Here is a 15,195-nt window from a genome sequence, read left to right as displayed (position 1 = left end):
ATGGTCTTTCTTCCCTTAAAGTCCTTTTCTTTTTGCTTGCCTTGTGTTGGGGGCACAATTTCACCCCCCACAATTGCTCTAAAAACTAGTCCACAAAACATTATATTAAATGTCATAAAATATTTGAATGTGATATATCTTACGGTTCGACAAGTCCACACAGTAGATGGTCTTTCTTCCCTTAAAGTCCTTTTCTTTTTGCTTGCCTTGTGTTGGGGGCACAATTTCACCCCCCACAATTGCTCTAAAAACTAGTCCACAAAACATTATATTAAATGTCATAAAATATTTGAATGTGATATAGCTTACGGTTTGATAAGTGGTATCAGACCTAAAGTTATGGGTTTGAGTTGCGGGGGCATTATTTTGAGGGAGGGATTGGGGGGACCATAATTTGACTTCTAACAACTACTCTAAAAATAGGTTCATAGGACATGATATCAAATGCATAAAAGATTTGAGTGTGTCTTTTTTATTGTCAATTAGTTTTAAGGTAGAATGACATAGCTCATGGTTTAATATCTTGAATGCAATTCATATTTCCTTATAAGAGAAGAGATGCACCAATTCACTGAAAAACTAATTAATGATGATTATATATATAATTTATCTTACAGTTAAAAAAATTACTGTATGGAGTCTATATAATTTTTAAGGATGATATTATTTTATTAGATTACATTTAAAAAGTATTGATTAAAGATGGCAGCACTACAGAGTATTCTATGTATAACATAATACTGAACACAACAGAATATTATTTGGATAAACTATATTTTAAAATCTTACATTTTCAGAAATTTCAAATTAAGCCCTACACTTTCCAAAAAAATCAACATAAATCTTTAAGCTATTGCTTGGAGTGAAAAATCATACAATTTACGAATGCAAAGGCTCAAAACAAACTTGAATATGATAGGTGTCAATTGCAACATTATATTCAATATTTTTCCAAATGAAGTACATGCAAGCAAGTTTTATTGTCATAAATCTCTGTTACAATCCATAGGTAGTGAAAATGCTACCATGCATTCCTTATTCAGGAGGGCATTGAGTGGTTTAGGCATTGACTTAGACTTAGACTGCACTCTTTATGGATGCACTATACCCCTTATCAAAATTTTGTTCCAAATCATAACCCCTCCATACTTGGGAGAAGTCTCCTAATAGATGGAAGGACCTGATTTTTGATCACATCAGCTGGGATAAATCCACCATTTTCAGCAGCCTCTGGAGCCGAGATGGTACCCCCAAGAACACTTGCTTTGCTTGAACCGTAGTCCATGTTTTCCATGAATTCAAAAGGTCATTAGCATTGCCTGCGTACTGACAATCACGGTTGTTGTAGAATTGAACCCAAACATAATCAAACAAACCGGTTTTGATATCGGTATCTAGATGAGTATCTGGGAATGGACATTGTGGAGCTGCTGCTAAGTACACCTTTTTTTGTTGGCTAATTCCATTTAAGTGTCCTAGCAAGTTCACCATTGTGTTGGGTTGAACCAATCTCAATGCCAAAATCAATGCCATCCAAAACTGCATCACCTAGGACTCACCTCCTAGATAGTTTTTCCAAAGGTAATTTGCTACTTGCTTTGCATCATCAGCTGTAGAAAGTGTGTAGCTGCCATCATAGCCTCCAAGTGAAAGGAAGACTTTGATGCCTTGCCCTTGGCAAGCTTTGATTTCAGAGCTGAAACGGGTACAAGTATTGGCACTGGGGTCACTGTGCCCAGCTAGGTTTAGCATTGGGGTTTGACCATTACCGAATTTGTTTAAGAAAGCTAAGTTCACATATTGGTAGTTCCTTGTAGCACAATTGTCAGCCAAGGAGACTTCATTAGAGTTTTGGGCCCAATATATGGCAATCCCAGCAGCCTGTAAGGATTTACATAAAGAGATGATTAAGAGGGACAATAAGATTAATGATGCTTGTTTATGGGCAGCCATATTGGGATCCTCTTAGGTTTTTTTATTATTATTTTTTATTTAATTTAATTTATTTTATTTTTTTTGGGATCAAGAATAGTGGAGTGGGTACAAATTTATTGTGAATTGGTTTGATTTTATTATGTACACTATTAAATATAAAAAAAACAAAAAAAAAAACTTAACTATAAAATGGATTTCATGTGAAAATTTGAAGTAGGGTCATGCCACAAGGTTTATAAGGGTAGAAAAGTATGACAGCCGTGTCTTGCAGTTAACGAATTCTAGCCCAAAATTCATTTAACAATTCAAGCATCCCATCAATCAAGCTACGACAACCTGGTCCCTCCCTCAAAGAAAGAGTTAAAAAGCAAAGTTGAACTTGTGCATGGGTACATATGCTCCGGTGTAGTCTCTGCTTGAAAGAAATATTATGCATGTATGACTTGTTTGTATATTAATCTTATTTGAGGATTTTATTTAAGGAAACAAATTTACTTTGCAATTTTTTTTAAAAATAAGGTAGATATTACAAAAGAGTTAGGAAGGATATGAATTCTGAATGTTGTCGTTAAAAACATTAAGAAGTGAAAACTTGTTGAACTATAAGCTCTTACCTAGAAAATCGGTTATAAGTTGCGGTACAAGTATATTTTTATTTATTATGGACCTATTCCCATCAGATATTGTCACCCAAATTCAAGAACAAGCTACGTCTAATTGGTTTTCGAACTTTAAAGCCGTCAATCTTGAAAAGGATGCGCATACTATCCGATAGTCAAGAATGTGAAACAAGACCTAGTACGTGGCATATGCTTCATGATAGGGACAAAAAATTCCAATAGTCTTCCAGAAGATGTCAATCTGATTAATTACTACTGCTTAGCTTATACCTTTTTGTTTAGCTTATCCTTTTTATCCACACAATGGATGGTAGCCTTTCTTCTCTCAAAGTCCTCCTCGTCCTTGCCTTGAATGCAATTCATATTTCTTTTTAAGGGAAGAGAGGCACCATTTGACTGCAAGAACCAATTATGATTATTTAGTTTATCTTATATATATATATATATATATATATATAGAAAGTTTTATCTTACATTTAAAAAATGACTATGGACTATGGAGTCTAAATGTTTTTTGAGGATGATATTATTTTATTACCTTGCATTTAAAAATTATTGAGCACTTCAGAGTACTCTATAGCACATTACTGATTACTGAACACATCAAAATATTATTAATTTGGATATATATACTATATTTTAAATTAACCCTATAGTTTTGGGTTTTTTTTTTTTTTTTTTTTTTTGCTAAACATATATATCATGAAGTAATATTGTTCATACAATAAACACATGTATTAAAATAACCAAATGCTGTCATTTTGTTTAATTTTTTTTAAAGATGTCACTATTTTTTTTCCCGTATAAAAAGATATTATTGGAAGATTTGGAGAAGCAATTATTGGAGTAGTACATACTGAACTCCTCAACGTCCCCTTTCCCTCAACGTCATTTAGTGCGCTTTTCTAAGATCTAGATTTAGCACCATATTGCTAATTTAACCCGAAAATTATTTAATAAATGTTCCCTCTTTTTTATGAATGGTTAGATTCATAAAAAATAAAAAAATAAAAAAATTTATCCCACTATGAGTGTTTTGCTTTATACTTCACTAATTACAGAATGCTAAGTGTTTGATTTTTGATTTTTCGTTTATGCTTTGTTTAATTTATAAGGAACTCTAAAAAAAAAAAAAATATGTAAGAAAAAAAATGACAAATGGTAGGCTACAATTGGTGGAACATAGAGTATAGCATGTAGGTTGGGACAAATGATTTTTATCTGGGTCAGTCTCACCATATTTTTAATTACTAAAACATAGTATTATGACAAAGAATGAAGCAATATTATTCCCACAATATTAAATAATTACTCAATTGACCCATGCATGTTGATCAATATTTTCATTGAGTTGACAAATCAATAATTTGCAAATCATAGCCAAGAAAAATCTACTATCAAAGATTTTAATTATTAAAATAATAATGAAACTTATTTTTAAATTTGAATTTCCCAACCTCCACTCCTTAATTATTTGATTGCTATACTTTAACCTAGCTTGCCACAACGTTGAGACACCTACGAGTCACTAATGCTATCCTCAACTTTATGCCTTTCCCTTTCATGATTTCCAATATTTAATTCAAATTAAAATACACAAAGGGGACCTTTAGCTTTTCCATTTAACAATCCTCCAATCGACTGTTAATTTAAGGTAACAGAATTTGTTCCATACATTGAACTTTATCAATTGCCTCTCAGTGTCACATTGATTTGGTCAGATTACAAAATATATGCATCTTTGCCAAGATCTTACGAGAAATTAAAACCATCAAATATACTGATTGATATTACCCCATTTCCAACTTCTTTTCATCAAGTGCACAAATTTCGAATGCAAATATAATCTATAAAGGCTCAAAGATTCAATAACCATGGACCATGACTATATACATATATATAGCATATTCACCGGCCATGACCAAACATTTAATCCTTCGCAGTGCTCAATTAGGAAACATTAATGGAAAGCCACATGTAAATTAGGAGACGGTATCTCTAGCACGTATCCTAAAACTGTGATAATTATTCCTAAGCTAGGGAGCCTATGCCCAAAAGTTTAGGGGTCGTTTGGTACATGTGTTTAAACACATGTTTTCAGTTTTTAAACAACATTACATGTATTTTCATACACTCTTTCAACCACATGTATTTCCAAAAAATACAAATAACGTTATTAGAACAGTATTACCAAACGCCCCTAGGTTCTTTGAAATACACGTGATTTTCCTATAATAATTAATATTCAGAATTTTCTTTTGAGAATCATTATTATTATTATACAATATAGAAATTATATTCTAACATAATCTAAGTGTATATGTGTGTGAAGCTCCTTCTTAGAGACTTGAATCCTGGCTTTTACCCGTCACACTCCACAAGTACAACCATCGCGCCAAGAGTGCGCTGTGGTTATTCAAATATTAAATATGTGCATCACTAATGAATATTATTAAAACTTTTGGAAAATTACATGCATTGCCCCTCTCTTGATGTTTATGAAAATGATATTCCCTCCCAAAAATTTGTATAAATAATACTCACTCATTAAGCTTTGTATGAATGCAATGGTTTAACTAATACTCTTTTAAACTGTGATTAAACTAACATAATGTTTCATTTTTAAAAAAGATTCTTACCCAATGAAATGACACTCTATTCTCTTGCGATTTGTGGATGCATGACGCCCTCCCCCTTCAGTATGTATAAATTAATAGGAATTTAAAATAAAATAAAATATTATGTTAGTGAAAATTAAGTATTTCATTTATACAAACCTCAAAAGAGGAGTATCATTTCATAAAATCGCAAGAGAGGTTGCTGTCTTGTCATATAAAAAGCTATTATGATTTTAGATTTTTAAAATTTCTTAACTATCATTAGTACAACACTATTGAAACTGAATGTTTGAGGAGCTTATTATCTTAATTTCCTCATTGATCGACTTTTTATAATTTATATAGCAAACATTCCACGTTTATATTTTTCTAAATTAAAAGTGGAAAAAAATCATAATTATTAAAGCTCTATCTTTCGAGCCTCCTTCATTTTTGTTTGCTTATTTTCATATAAGAAAATGTTAAACTTACTACAAGTTTTATTACATTAAATTATAAATTGATGTGATAATGAATATAATTAATAAACTTCAACCACCTAATAAATGAATGTTTGAAATGTATTTTTGTGATTGGTGACATTTTATTTTGTAAGCTCTATCTCGTATAATGGTAGTATTCCTAGCATTACTTATCTTCATATTTTTTCAAGAAGTGTACGAAGATATGATAATCCTATGATTGGTTTTCATATATGGATTACTTGTCATCTTTCATGGCATTTGTTTTAAATTTGGAATTGCAATTCATTGACCAATATAAGTTTCATTATCGTGTTTATACCATTTTTCCTCGGATAGTATTTATAGCAAGAATATATGATATGCAATACATATTGTGAGGACACGATTTGTAACGACCGATAATAGTGTCGGGTTCGCACGTAAAAAGGCCTAAACAATATCATTTATAGAGCGTGGGTTTGAAAGGTTAGGTCTTAGTCACCAGATGGTGGGTTTTCCGTGGTGTTCATACATAGTTAAATCGTGTTCGCCCCAGGAATCTCTCTCCTGGAGGCGGGCTGGGAGGTTTTGGTTTTTGGCCATTTTTCCCAGTCCCCTCCTTGGTACATTAACCTTTACATTATATAGTCCTTCTTGGTTGATCTTAGCCCTCCACTTGTTGGTCAGGCAGGTGCTTACTTCTGTACCCGTCCCATCAGCTGTCCCTCCTTACTTTCTGTTAGTTGCGATGATCGAAGTCGCCCTGCCCAGGCATCTTTTCTCATTAACATGGTCAGGACGCTGGCTGGTGTATTTAATGCGGAGGGGACATGTTTACCCTGAACCAGTTTTGCACCGTACCCCCATGTGGGTCCCATTCTACTCAAATCTCTTTCAGAGGGCTTTTTGGGGGCGTCCTTCATCAAGGCGTTGCTCTTCCCTTTGAGGTCCTGGAGTGCCGAGGACAGGGTCGTCCCCAGCTGTTCCCCTTGACACCTCGGCCTTTCATCATTCGTCCTCGGCACACACCCTCCTCGGCATGGGCCCTGAGCCCTAATAGAGCGTGGGCCGGATCATAAGTTTCCCGGCCCCACACATATATTTTATATTTGTGCTCTCAGATATAATAATATTATATATCTACCATCCACGTATATATGCATAATTTAATTATTAAGAATCATAATTAAATTAAAAATTTTTCAAATTAAATAATTAAAATTGAATAATGAATAATAAAATATAATAATAATTTTAATATATTATAATGAGTCACATGAAAATATTAAGTCATATAATTTGTAATACTTAGAGGAAGCTCATAGTGTAAGTACAACGTATAAGAACCAATTTTTATTATTTAAAAATAATATAAAATAAATAATAAAATTTTAAAAAAGAAATTAGAAACACTTAGTGGAAAAATTCTAATACAAGTAGTATTTTTTTTTTGGCCTTCTAAAACTGATTTTTTTTTTCTTTTTGTTTACAATAAGTAGGGAGGGGGAAATTTGAACTCAAGTTATCTCTATTGGAAAAATCAAGTAATGCAACTATGTTAATGTAATGTACTTAAAGTGTGACATACGACATAATATGGAGAAAGGATGAGAAAAAATATTTTTAAAAAACTAAGAGGGTGATCACTTAGTGCAACAACATAACACGACACAATTTTTATTATATAATATACGATTGGGCGAGATGAATAGTTTTAGTGTAGCTTTTAGAAGGTAGATTCCTAGTCTGGCCATTGATAAACATGAAACGACCTAGCTAGTGGGATTCCTAAATATTGATCATGATAAATTAATGTTTTGCATACGCTTAGAATATGCTGCTTCCTTGTGATTAGTCCCCTGTAACAAGAGCACTACACAGTTCGTGACATAAATAAGAGGTAGGCTTCAGCTCTCTCAACATCAAGACAAAGATGTAAGAATTGATTTCCAGGGAAGTAGACATGGTGTGATATTGGTTCGGCTCTTCTTCACTATCACATCATGAGCTAAGACGAGCCGGAACCAATATCACTCTTGTGTGCTTCTTTGCATTCCTGAGGTGAAGTTATCAGCACAGCGTGCAGCTTATTATGCTTGATTATGGTAGCTTAAGAGTGACTTCCCCTGTAAATTTCTGGCTGCTCTTTTATTTTCATGTTGTTCTTGTGGTTTTAAACTTTTTTTATTTTTTTATTTTTATAATTTTTTATGCATGCTTTTAAGTAGATATAGATCAGAACAATGATATATAGATGAAAAACCTGTATCATACTTATCCGCGATAAGAGTGATAAAGAAGGTTTTTTTTAGGCCATCTTTTATGATTAGAGTAAATTTTTCTCAGAAGTTGGTGTTCAGGAGAAGAGTACCTTTTGAAAAAATAGGGCATCGACCCCCTTCAAAGTTTTTGGTTGTACACTTTGTACTAATATAATAGTTAATAGTCAAGGTGATTGATTAGTAATTTAGTGCTAACTCGTAAATGAACAGAATTTGTTTTTCTGGAGTCTCTACCATGCCCTAAAAATTACAACTACGTACGTCGATGGTATATCACTCACATGGGACCAAACTACGTGGGAAGTGTTGGTTTACATAGAAATGACCGAATAACTCCTTTCTATCAACTTGAGCTACTATTTCTCTCAAAAAAAAAAAAAAAACTTGAGCTATTAGAGCCACTGATAAATTAATGACGCTTTTATGAAAATGTTTAAAAATTTTCATTACTTCAACTGGATGCTTTGTTTTTGTTTTTGTTTTTTTTTTTTTTTTTTAAGAAATGACGATGGTATCTGTGTACATGTAGCATTAATTCAACAATCATATGCAAGGCTATAGCTGATGATTTTCATGCCAAACTCAATTCTGTATCTCTATGAAAATTTTCAGATTATTATGTTAAAAACAAGTCTTCCTGAAATTTGCCCTTCGAGAAAATATACTGGCCACGCATAAAGACTGCTTAATTTATCATACATCACTTTTCTCAACAACAAAATATATATATATATATATATATATATAATATAATATAATAATTATCATATATCACAACTTCCAACATGGTCACCAAAGCATACTCCTTAACTATATTTCTACTGTCCTTTCATTACCAATTTAATTTTTTTTACCAAAACAAAGAGTTGCTCATAAGACATCCTCGTACGTTTATTATCAAACTTTTTATCTAAAGAAAAAAAGTAGATAGAATTGTTCAACATATATATCTATCTTGATTTAGATAAATACTTTGGCAATTAACATATGAACTACTAATAGTGTTCATTTCAAATTTTAGAAACCAATAAATCTCGATTAGGTAAATATTAAAGGTTAACAGTATATTTTCACCAAAAATAAACATTAAAATAAAGAGTTGAGTATCTAGAACTTCACCATGTTTTGAGGCTAACCAAGAAATGTCCATGCTTCAAGTCTTATACTATGTGTGAATAGGTAACCAAGGGACAATTAAAACATTCTAAAAGGTGGTCTCGGTATATGTATCCAAATTGAAAAACTGTGCATGTACGGCTAGGCTTCTGACTTTTTCCCTGTACTTGGGTTCAACTTCTTACAAGAAGAACTTTCTGCCCAGTGTTGTACAGAAATGACCAAGATCTCACATATGCAGGTTGCAAAAGTCTTGGCCCTTACCGTGTTTAATGCTATTAATGACATCCGTAAGGTACAAGTAATTCTCAATCGGATAAGCTTTCATGGACTTTTTTATTCATCATATCTCAAGCCGTCAAGATCTCAATGACGTGCCACACATATCACCGCACCAAATAGTATAAATACCATGCCAAGGCCGATGGCAAAACACCAAATAATCCATATATACAAGTTCAAAAACTACAAACCCCAGAGAGCAAATTCTTAGTCTTTTGTGAGCAATCCTTGAAAATGAAGTCGATGAGATTGATTGGAAGCCTTAGCTGCATGATGCTAGTGATGGCCATATCAGCAGTAGCTCAACCATCATCCTCACCCGCACCGGTGCTTGACAGTGCCGGACGTCCTCTTCAACGTGGTGTAGAATACTACATCAATCCTGCTATTACTGACAGTGGCGGTCGTTTCACCTTGATTGATCGAAATGGCTCATGCCCCCTTTATGTTGGGCAGGAAAATGGTTCAGGCTTAGAAGGTCTCCCTGTCATCTTCACACCCTTCGTGGAGGGAGAGACAGTGATTAGGGAGAATAGGGACTTCAGGGTTGCTTTCTCAGCAGCCACAATCTGTGTTCAGTCGACAGCATGGAAGTTAGGCGAGAAGGACCCCGAGTCTAATAGGAGATTAATTGTCACCGGAGAAGACCAAAGCTCACGAAGAACCGCAAATTACTTCCGGATACAGAAAGCTAGTGTTGGAGGTGATATCTACCAGATTTCTTGGTGTCCTACAGATGTTTGTCCTACTTGTAGGTTTGACTGTGGTACTGCTGGTAACTTGGTTGAGAATGGAAAGAGGTTGTTAGGCTTGGATGGTAATGTGATTCCTGTTACCTTTGAGAGGAAGGCTTAAATTTATTAGTCCTCCATATTATTGAAAGGTAGAGTAAATAAATGGAGTTAGCTCCTTCCAATATTAAATAAAGGGTAGACTTGTGTTTTATAACTCCTTTGGGAAGTTGTGATTATATTTTCAACAAAGAATAAAAAGGTAAATGCTATGTTTTAGATCTCTCTCCTTCATGTATGTGTATTCATTTGTGTTAACATAAATCTCTTATTTTCTGTACATGGATTTGGACAAACTGAGGTTGGGATTTCCAAATGGGTTAATTTTTACTTAATAGTTTCGTCTTTCAAGTGCAAGGCAAAGTGGAGGATTCACTGTTCTTCGCAAGTCTGAGTGTGAGAAGTGTCGACGGTATATCGTTCACATGGAACCAAACCACGTGAGAAGTGTTTGTTTACATAGAAATGACTGATCAATAACTCCTTTCTATCAACTTAAGCTTTTAAGAGTTCGATTGGAGGCTTTGATATATATATATATATATATATATATATATATTGGAATTGATGATGGTATCTGTGTACATACAGCATTAATTCAACAATCATATGCATGGCTATGGCCTATAGCTAATGATTTTTATGTCAAACGCAATTCTGAAACCCTATGAAATCTATTCAGACTATTATGTTTAAAACTAATCTTCCTAAAATTTGCGTGGCCAATCGGACAAAATTGGCTTCTGTCCTTTTCAGGCAAAATAAATAGTATTCTACTCCATTTTTCAAACTAATTAGGGAAATGCCCCTCTTTTGAAAATTGATTTTCTCAAAATCGAGTTAAGTCCTATAGTGACGTTTTTAAGGATCTATAATGGCGTTTTTTAATTCAAGCTCATTAAATCAAGTTATAGGTAAAAAAATTGCATGTAACTTGACTTCATGGAAATCAAGTTACAGAACGCCACTATTGATCATTAAAACGTCACTATAGGCTCCTTAAAACGCCACTTAGAGCTCCATAATTTTTTTTTTTTTTAACTCGATTTTGAGAAAGTCGAGTTTCAAAAAGGGGCATTTCCCTAATTAGTTTGAGAAAGGGGGTAGAATGCTATTTATTTTGCCTGAAAAGGGTAGAGACCAATTTTCTCCGTGACCAGTCTATTTTCTAGAAGAGCAAATTTATCATACATCACTTTTCTCAACCAAAAAAAGAATTATATATATATATATATATATATATATGCGAATAAATATAATAATTATCATATATCACAACTACTCCCAACGCGGCCACAAAGCACACTCCTTAACTGTATTTCTACTGTCCATTACTTACCATTTTAATTCTTTTACTGAAACAAAGAGTTGCTCATAACATATCCTCGTTTATTATAAAACTTTTTATCTAAAGGAAAAAAAGTAGATAGAATTGTTGAACGTATAAATCCATCTTAGTTGCTAGTGTCCCTTCTGCTTGGCTGAAAACATCTTGTTAGCGTTGAATGGTTATCAATCCAAGCCAAATATCTAGATAAATACTTTGGTAATTAACGTAGAGACTAATAGTGTTTTTTTTTTTTAACTTCAGAGACCAATAGCACTCATTTCAAACTTTAAGAATTAATAATGCTCAATATGTAAATATTAGGATTACCAATGTATTTTTGCCAAAAATAAACATTAAAATAAAGAGTCAACTATCTACACCTTAACCATGTTTTGAGGCTAACCAAGCAATGTCCATGCATAGATAGTAGCTTCAAGTCTTATATCTGTGTGAATAGGTAACCAAGGGACAATTCAAACATTCTATATAAAAAGGTAGGCTCGGTGTAAGTATCCAAATTGAAAAACAGTGCATGTACGGCTAGGCTTCGACTTTTCCCCTGTACTTGGGTTCAACTTCTTCCGCCGTCTTAAAATCTTCAGAAATTACAAATTTAACTTTCTGCCCACTGTGTTGCACAGAAATGGCCAAGATCTCACATGTGCAGGTTGCAAAAGTCTTGGCCCTTACCGTGTTTAATGCTATTAATGACATCCGTAACGCACAAGTAATTCTCAATCGGATAAGCTTTCATGGACTTTTTTATTCATCATTGAAAGTTCAAATAGTGTAAAAACACTCTTGAACGTTTAGACCCTCAATTTATAAATTACCAATTTAAGCTTTATATCAAACAATTAATGTACGGAACATGAAATAAAAGCTTAATACAGAATTGGTAAACACTCTAAGCCAATTAAAATCTCATCCACAGTAGAAAATAAAAGGCAAAGATAAAGGGAAGAGAGATGTAAACACAAGGACAACACATGATGTGTTATCGAAGAGGAAACCAAAGCCCTCGGTGTAAAACCTCTCCGCTGCTCTCCAATCGGTAAGCAATCCACTAGAAAATGTAGTTGGGATACATGAACAGTAATAGACCCTCCAAGCCTAATCTACCCAGTGTACCTAAACCCTCCAAACTTCTTGCTCCAACGAGGTTGCGATGAACCTATTTCTTTTCTAGCTTCCCAGATTCCGCTACTTGACCATAGCATCAACAAATGTAAATTGGTTCCTCCCTGACTGCTTCCTAAAACACCAAACAGCCCTCTCACAGTAATGGATATGGTGAGAAAATGTTTTGGTAAAATATCTCTTAAAGATTTAACAATGGAGAGGAAGAGAGCTGAGGAATTTGAAGAGTCTCTTATGTAAAGATTGTGGATGAATCAATCTTGTTTTACTCTAGGGTTTCTCTCTCAAAATTCTCTTTGGAAGCTCTCATTCTTTCGTGGGTATAAGGGGTATTTATATTAGGGTGAGAATGGAATGTGAAACGTTAGGTTTTTCAAAACAGGGCTGGCTCGCGGCTTAGCCTCGCGACTTGACTGAGTCGCGAGATCCAGCCGCGAGATAACAGAACGGCCAGTTGTCTTATTTTTTCCTGTAGTGCTCCAGCTAGCATGACGCTTCAACTTCTGGCATGCTTGACACGTGTGTAGCTTCTGGCGGCTTGCAGCCGCGAGATCCAGCAGTGAGACTCTGTTTTCTTACACACTCTTGAGCATTCAACACTCTATCGCACTCACTACCCTTACAACAAACCCACCTAAATACAGGGTTACAAATTGCTGAAATACAAGCAAATTTGGCACAGAATAAAGCCAACAAGATGGTTAATTAAATTCAACCTTACAATCATATCTCAACCATTCAAGATCTCAATGACGTGACATATATCACCTCACCAAATGGTATAAATACCATGCCAAGGCCATTGGCAAAACACCAAATAATATTCCTATACAAGATTACAAGTTTAAAAACTACAAACCCCAGAGAGCAAATTCTTAGTCTTTTGTGAGCAATCCTTGAAAATGAAGTCGATGAGATTGATTGGAATCCTTAGCTGCATAATGCTAGTGATGGCCATATCAGCAGTAGCTCAACCATTATCCTCACCTGCACCGGTGCTTGACAGTGCCGGACGTCCTCTTCAACGTGGTGTAGAATACTACATCAATCCTGCTATTACTGACAGTGGCGGTCGTTTCACCTTGATTAATCGAAATGGCTCATGCCCCTTTTATGTTGGGCAGGAAAATGTTTCAGGCCTAGAAGGTCTCCCTGTCATCTTCACACCTTTCGTGGAGGGAGAGAGAGTGATTAGGGAGAATAGGGACTTCAGGGTTGCTTTCTCAGCGGCCACAATCTGTGTTCAGTCGAATGCTTGGAAGTTAGGCGAGAAGGACCCCGAGTCTAATAGGAGATTAATTGTCACCGGAGAAGACCAAAGCTCACGAAGAACCGCAAATTACTTCCGGATAGAGAAAGCTAGTGTTGGAGGAGATATCTACCAGATTTGATGGTGTCCTACAGATGTTTGTCCTACTTGTAGGTTTGACTGTGGTACTGCTGGTAACTTGGTTGAGAATGGAAAGAGGTTGTTAGCCTTGGATGGTAATGTGATTCCCGTTACCTTTGAGAGGAAGGCTTAAATTTATTAGTCCTCATTATTGAAAGGGGGAGTAAATAAATGGAGTTAGCTCCTTCCAATATTAAATAAAGGGTAGGCATGTGTTTTGTAACTCCTTTGGGAAGTTGTGATTATATTTTCAACAAAGAAAAAAAAGGTAAATGTTATGTTTTAGATCTCTCGATCTCTCTCATATATGTGTATTCATTTGTATTAACATAAATCTCTTATTTCTGTGGGCAAAGATGAGTTGTTTTATACTTACCATTCTTCATTTTTTTTTTTAATTCCTGTTACCTTTTTTTTTAATGAAAAATTCCATTAACCAAAAAAAGAAAATATATCTCTCATCAACACATCCCAAACAGCTTGAGGATAAGACTGATTACAACACAATAAGGACCTCAAAGGAAATGCAAATTTGGCGTAACAAGCACTATTCATTTTTTTCATTTGCCTCTCTTCAATCCCAGCAGAAATTGCAGCATTCAAAAGAGCTTCTAAGCTCAGTTATATTACTTAATTATCATACTTGATACATGCTAAAAAACATAATAGCTAGGTAATAAGAGCATCAAAACATGACTTTGCATCTCCCTCCACAGTAGTGGTGGCAATGTTTCACCCAACACAAATACGGCACAAATATTTTAGGATCAATGTTTAAGGCAAATGCGTTTATGTCGAAGTGGGTCGATATGTTTTAACACGATTAATAAATAGGTCAATTCTGAGTTAACTTGCGTAATCCACAATTTACCAAAAAATGACCCAATTTATATAAATAAATGTTATTTTTATCTATCATAAATTTTAAATCTAAATATAGTTAATTAATTAAATAATTTTGATGTTTATATTGAGTTTCAAATATAAATACTTCAATAATTAACTACAAGAAAAAAGATTTATTGTAACAAAAGTTTTTGTTGCAATAAAAAAATTTGTTGCCAACTATTGCAATAAGCTTTTGTTGCAATAAAAGATTTTTAATAATTTTTTAAATAAGGTTATTGCAACAAAATAAATCATTGCTATAACTTATTGCAATACAGTTAAATAATTTTGGATTAGCGAATGTTGTTCAATTAATGTGTTTGGTTTAGTACAAAGACAAATTTGCTGACTTGTAATATT

The 15,195-nt window shown here is 34.0% G+C and overlaps 1 protein-coding gene and 2 pseudogenes across 2 annotated transcripts; 2 read left to right on the top strand and 1 right to left on the bottom strand.

Annotated features, from left to right (window-relative positions):
* Nucleotides 1-1,077: 1,077 nt before the first annotated feature.
* On the bottom strand, nt 1,078-1,953 carry LOC115960582 (annotated as a pseudogene).
* A 7,499-nt stretch (nt 1,954-9,452) lies between these two features.
* LOC115960490 (alpha-amylase/subtilisin inhibitor-like) lies at nt 9,453-10,313 on the top strand. Its single transcript, XM_031079422.1, has one exon. The coding sequence runs from the start codon at nt 9,531-9,533 to the stop codon at nt 10,149-10,151; it is 621 nt and encodes a 206-aa protein (XP_030935282.1). The 5' UTR covers nt 9,453-9,530; the 3' UTR covers nt 10,152-10,313.
* A 3,108-nt stretch (nt 10,314-13,421) lies between these two features.
* LOC115961037 lies at nt 13,422-14,240 on the top strand (annotated as a pseudogene). The gene has a single exon (XR_004085285.1). The product of XR_004085285.1 is annotated as a kunitz trypsin inhibitor 5-like (transcript).
* The last annotated feature ends 955 nt before the right edge of the window (nt 14,241-15,195 follow it).

The sequence above is a fragment of the Quercus lobata genome, chromosome 9 (assembly GCF_001633185.2).
Source record: "Quercus lobata isolate SW786 chromosome 9, ValleyOak3.0 Primary Assembly, whole genome shotgun sequence".
NCBI lineage: Eukaryota > Viridiplantae > Streptophyta > Magnoliopsida > Fagales > Fagaceae > Quercus > Quercus lobata.
Note: the sequence above shows the minus strand (reverse complement) of the source record. Positions and strands in the feature narration are given on the sequence as shown.

What these genes read in the sequence shown, in the direction of transcription:
- LOC115960490 (XM_031079422.1), top strand. Translation starts at nt 9,531, where the DNA reads ATGAAGTCGATGAGATTGATTGGAAGCCTTAGCTGCATGATGCTAGTG.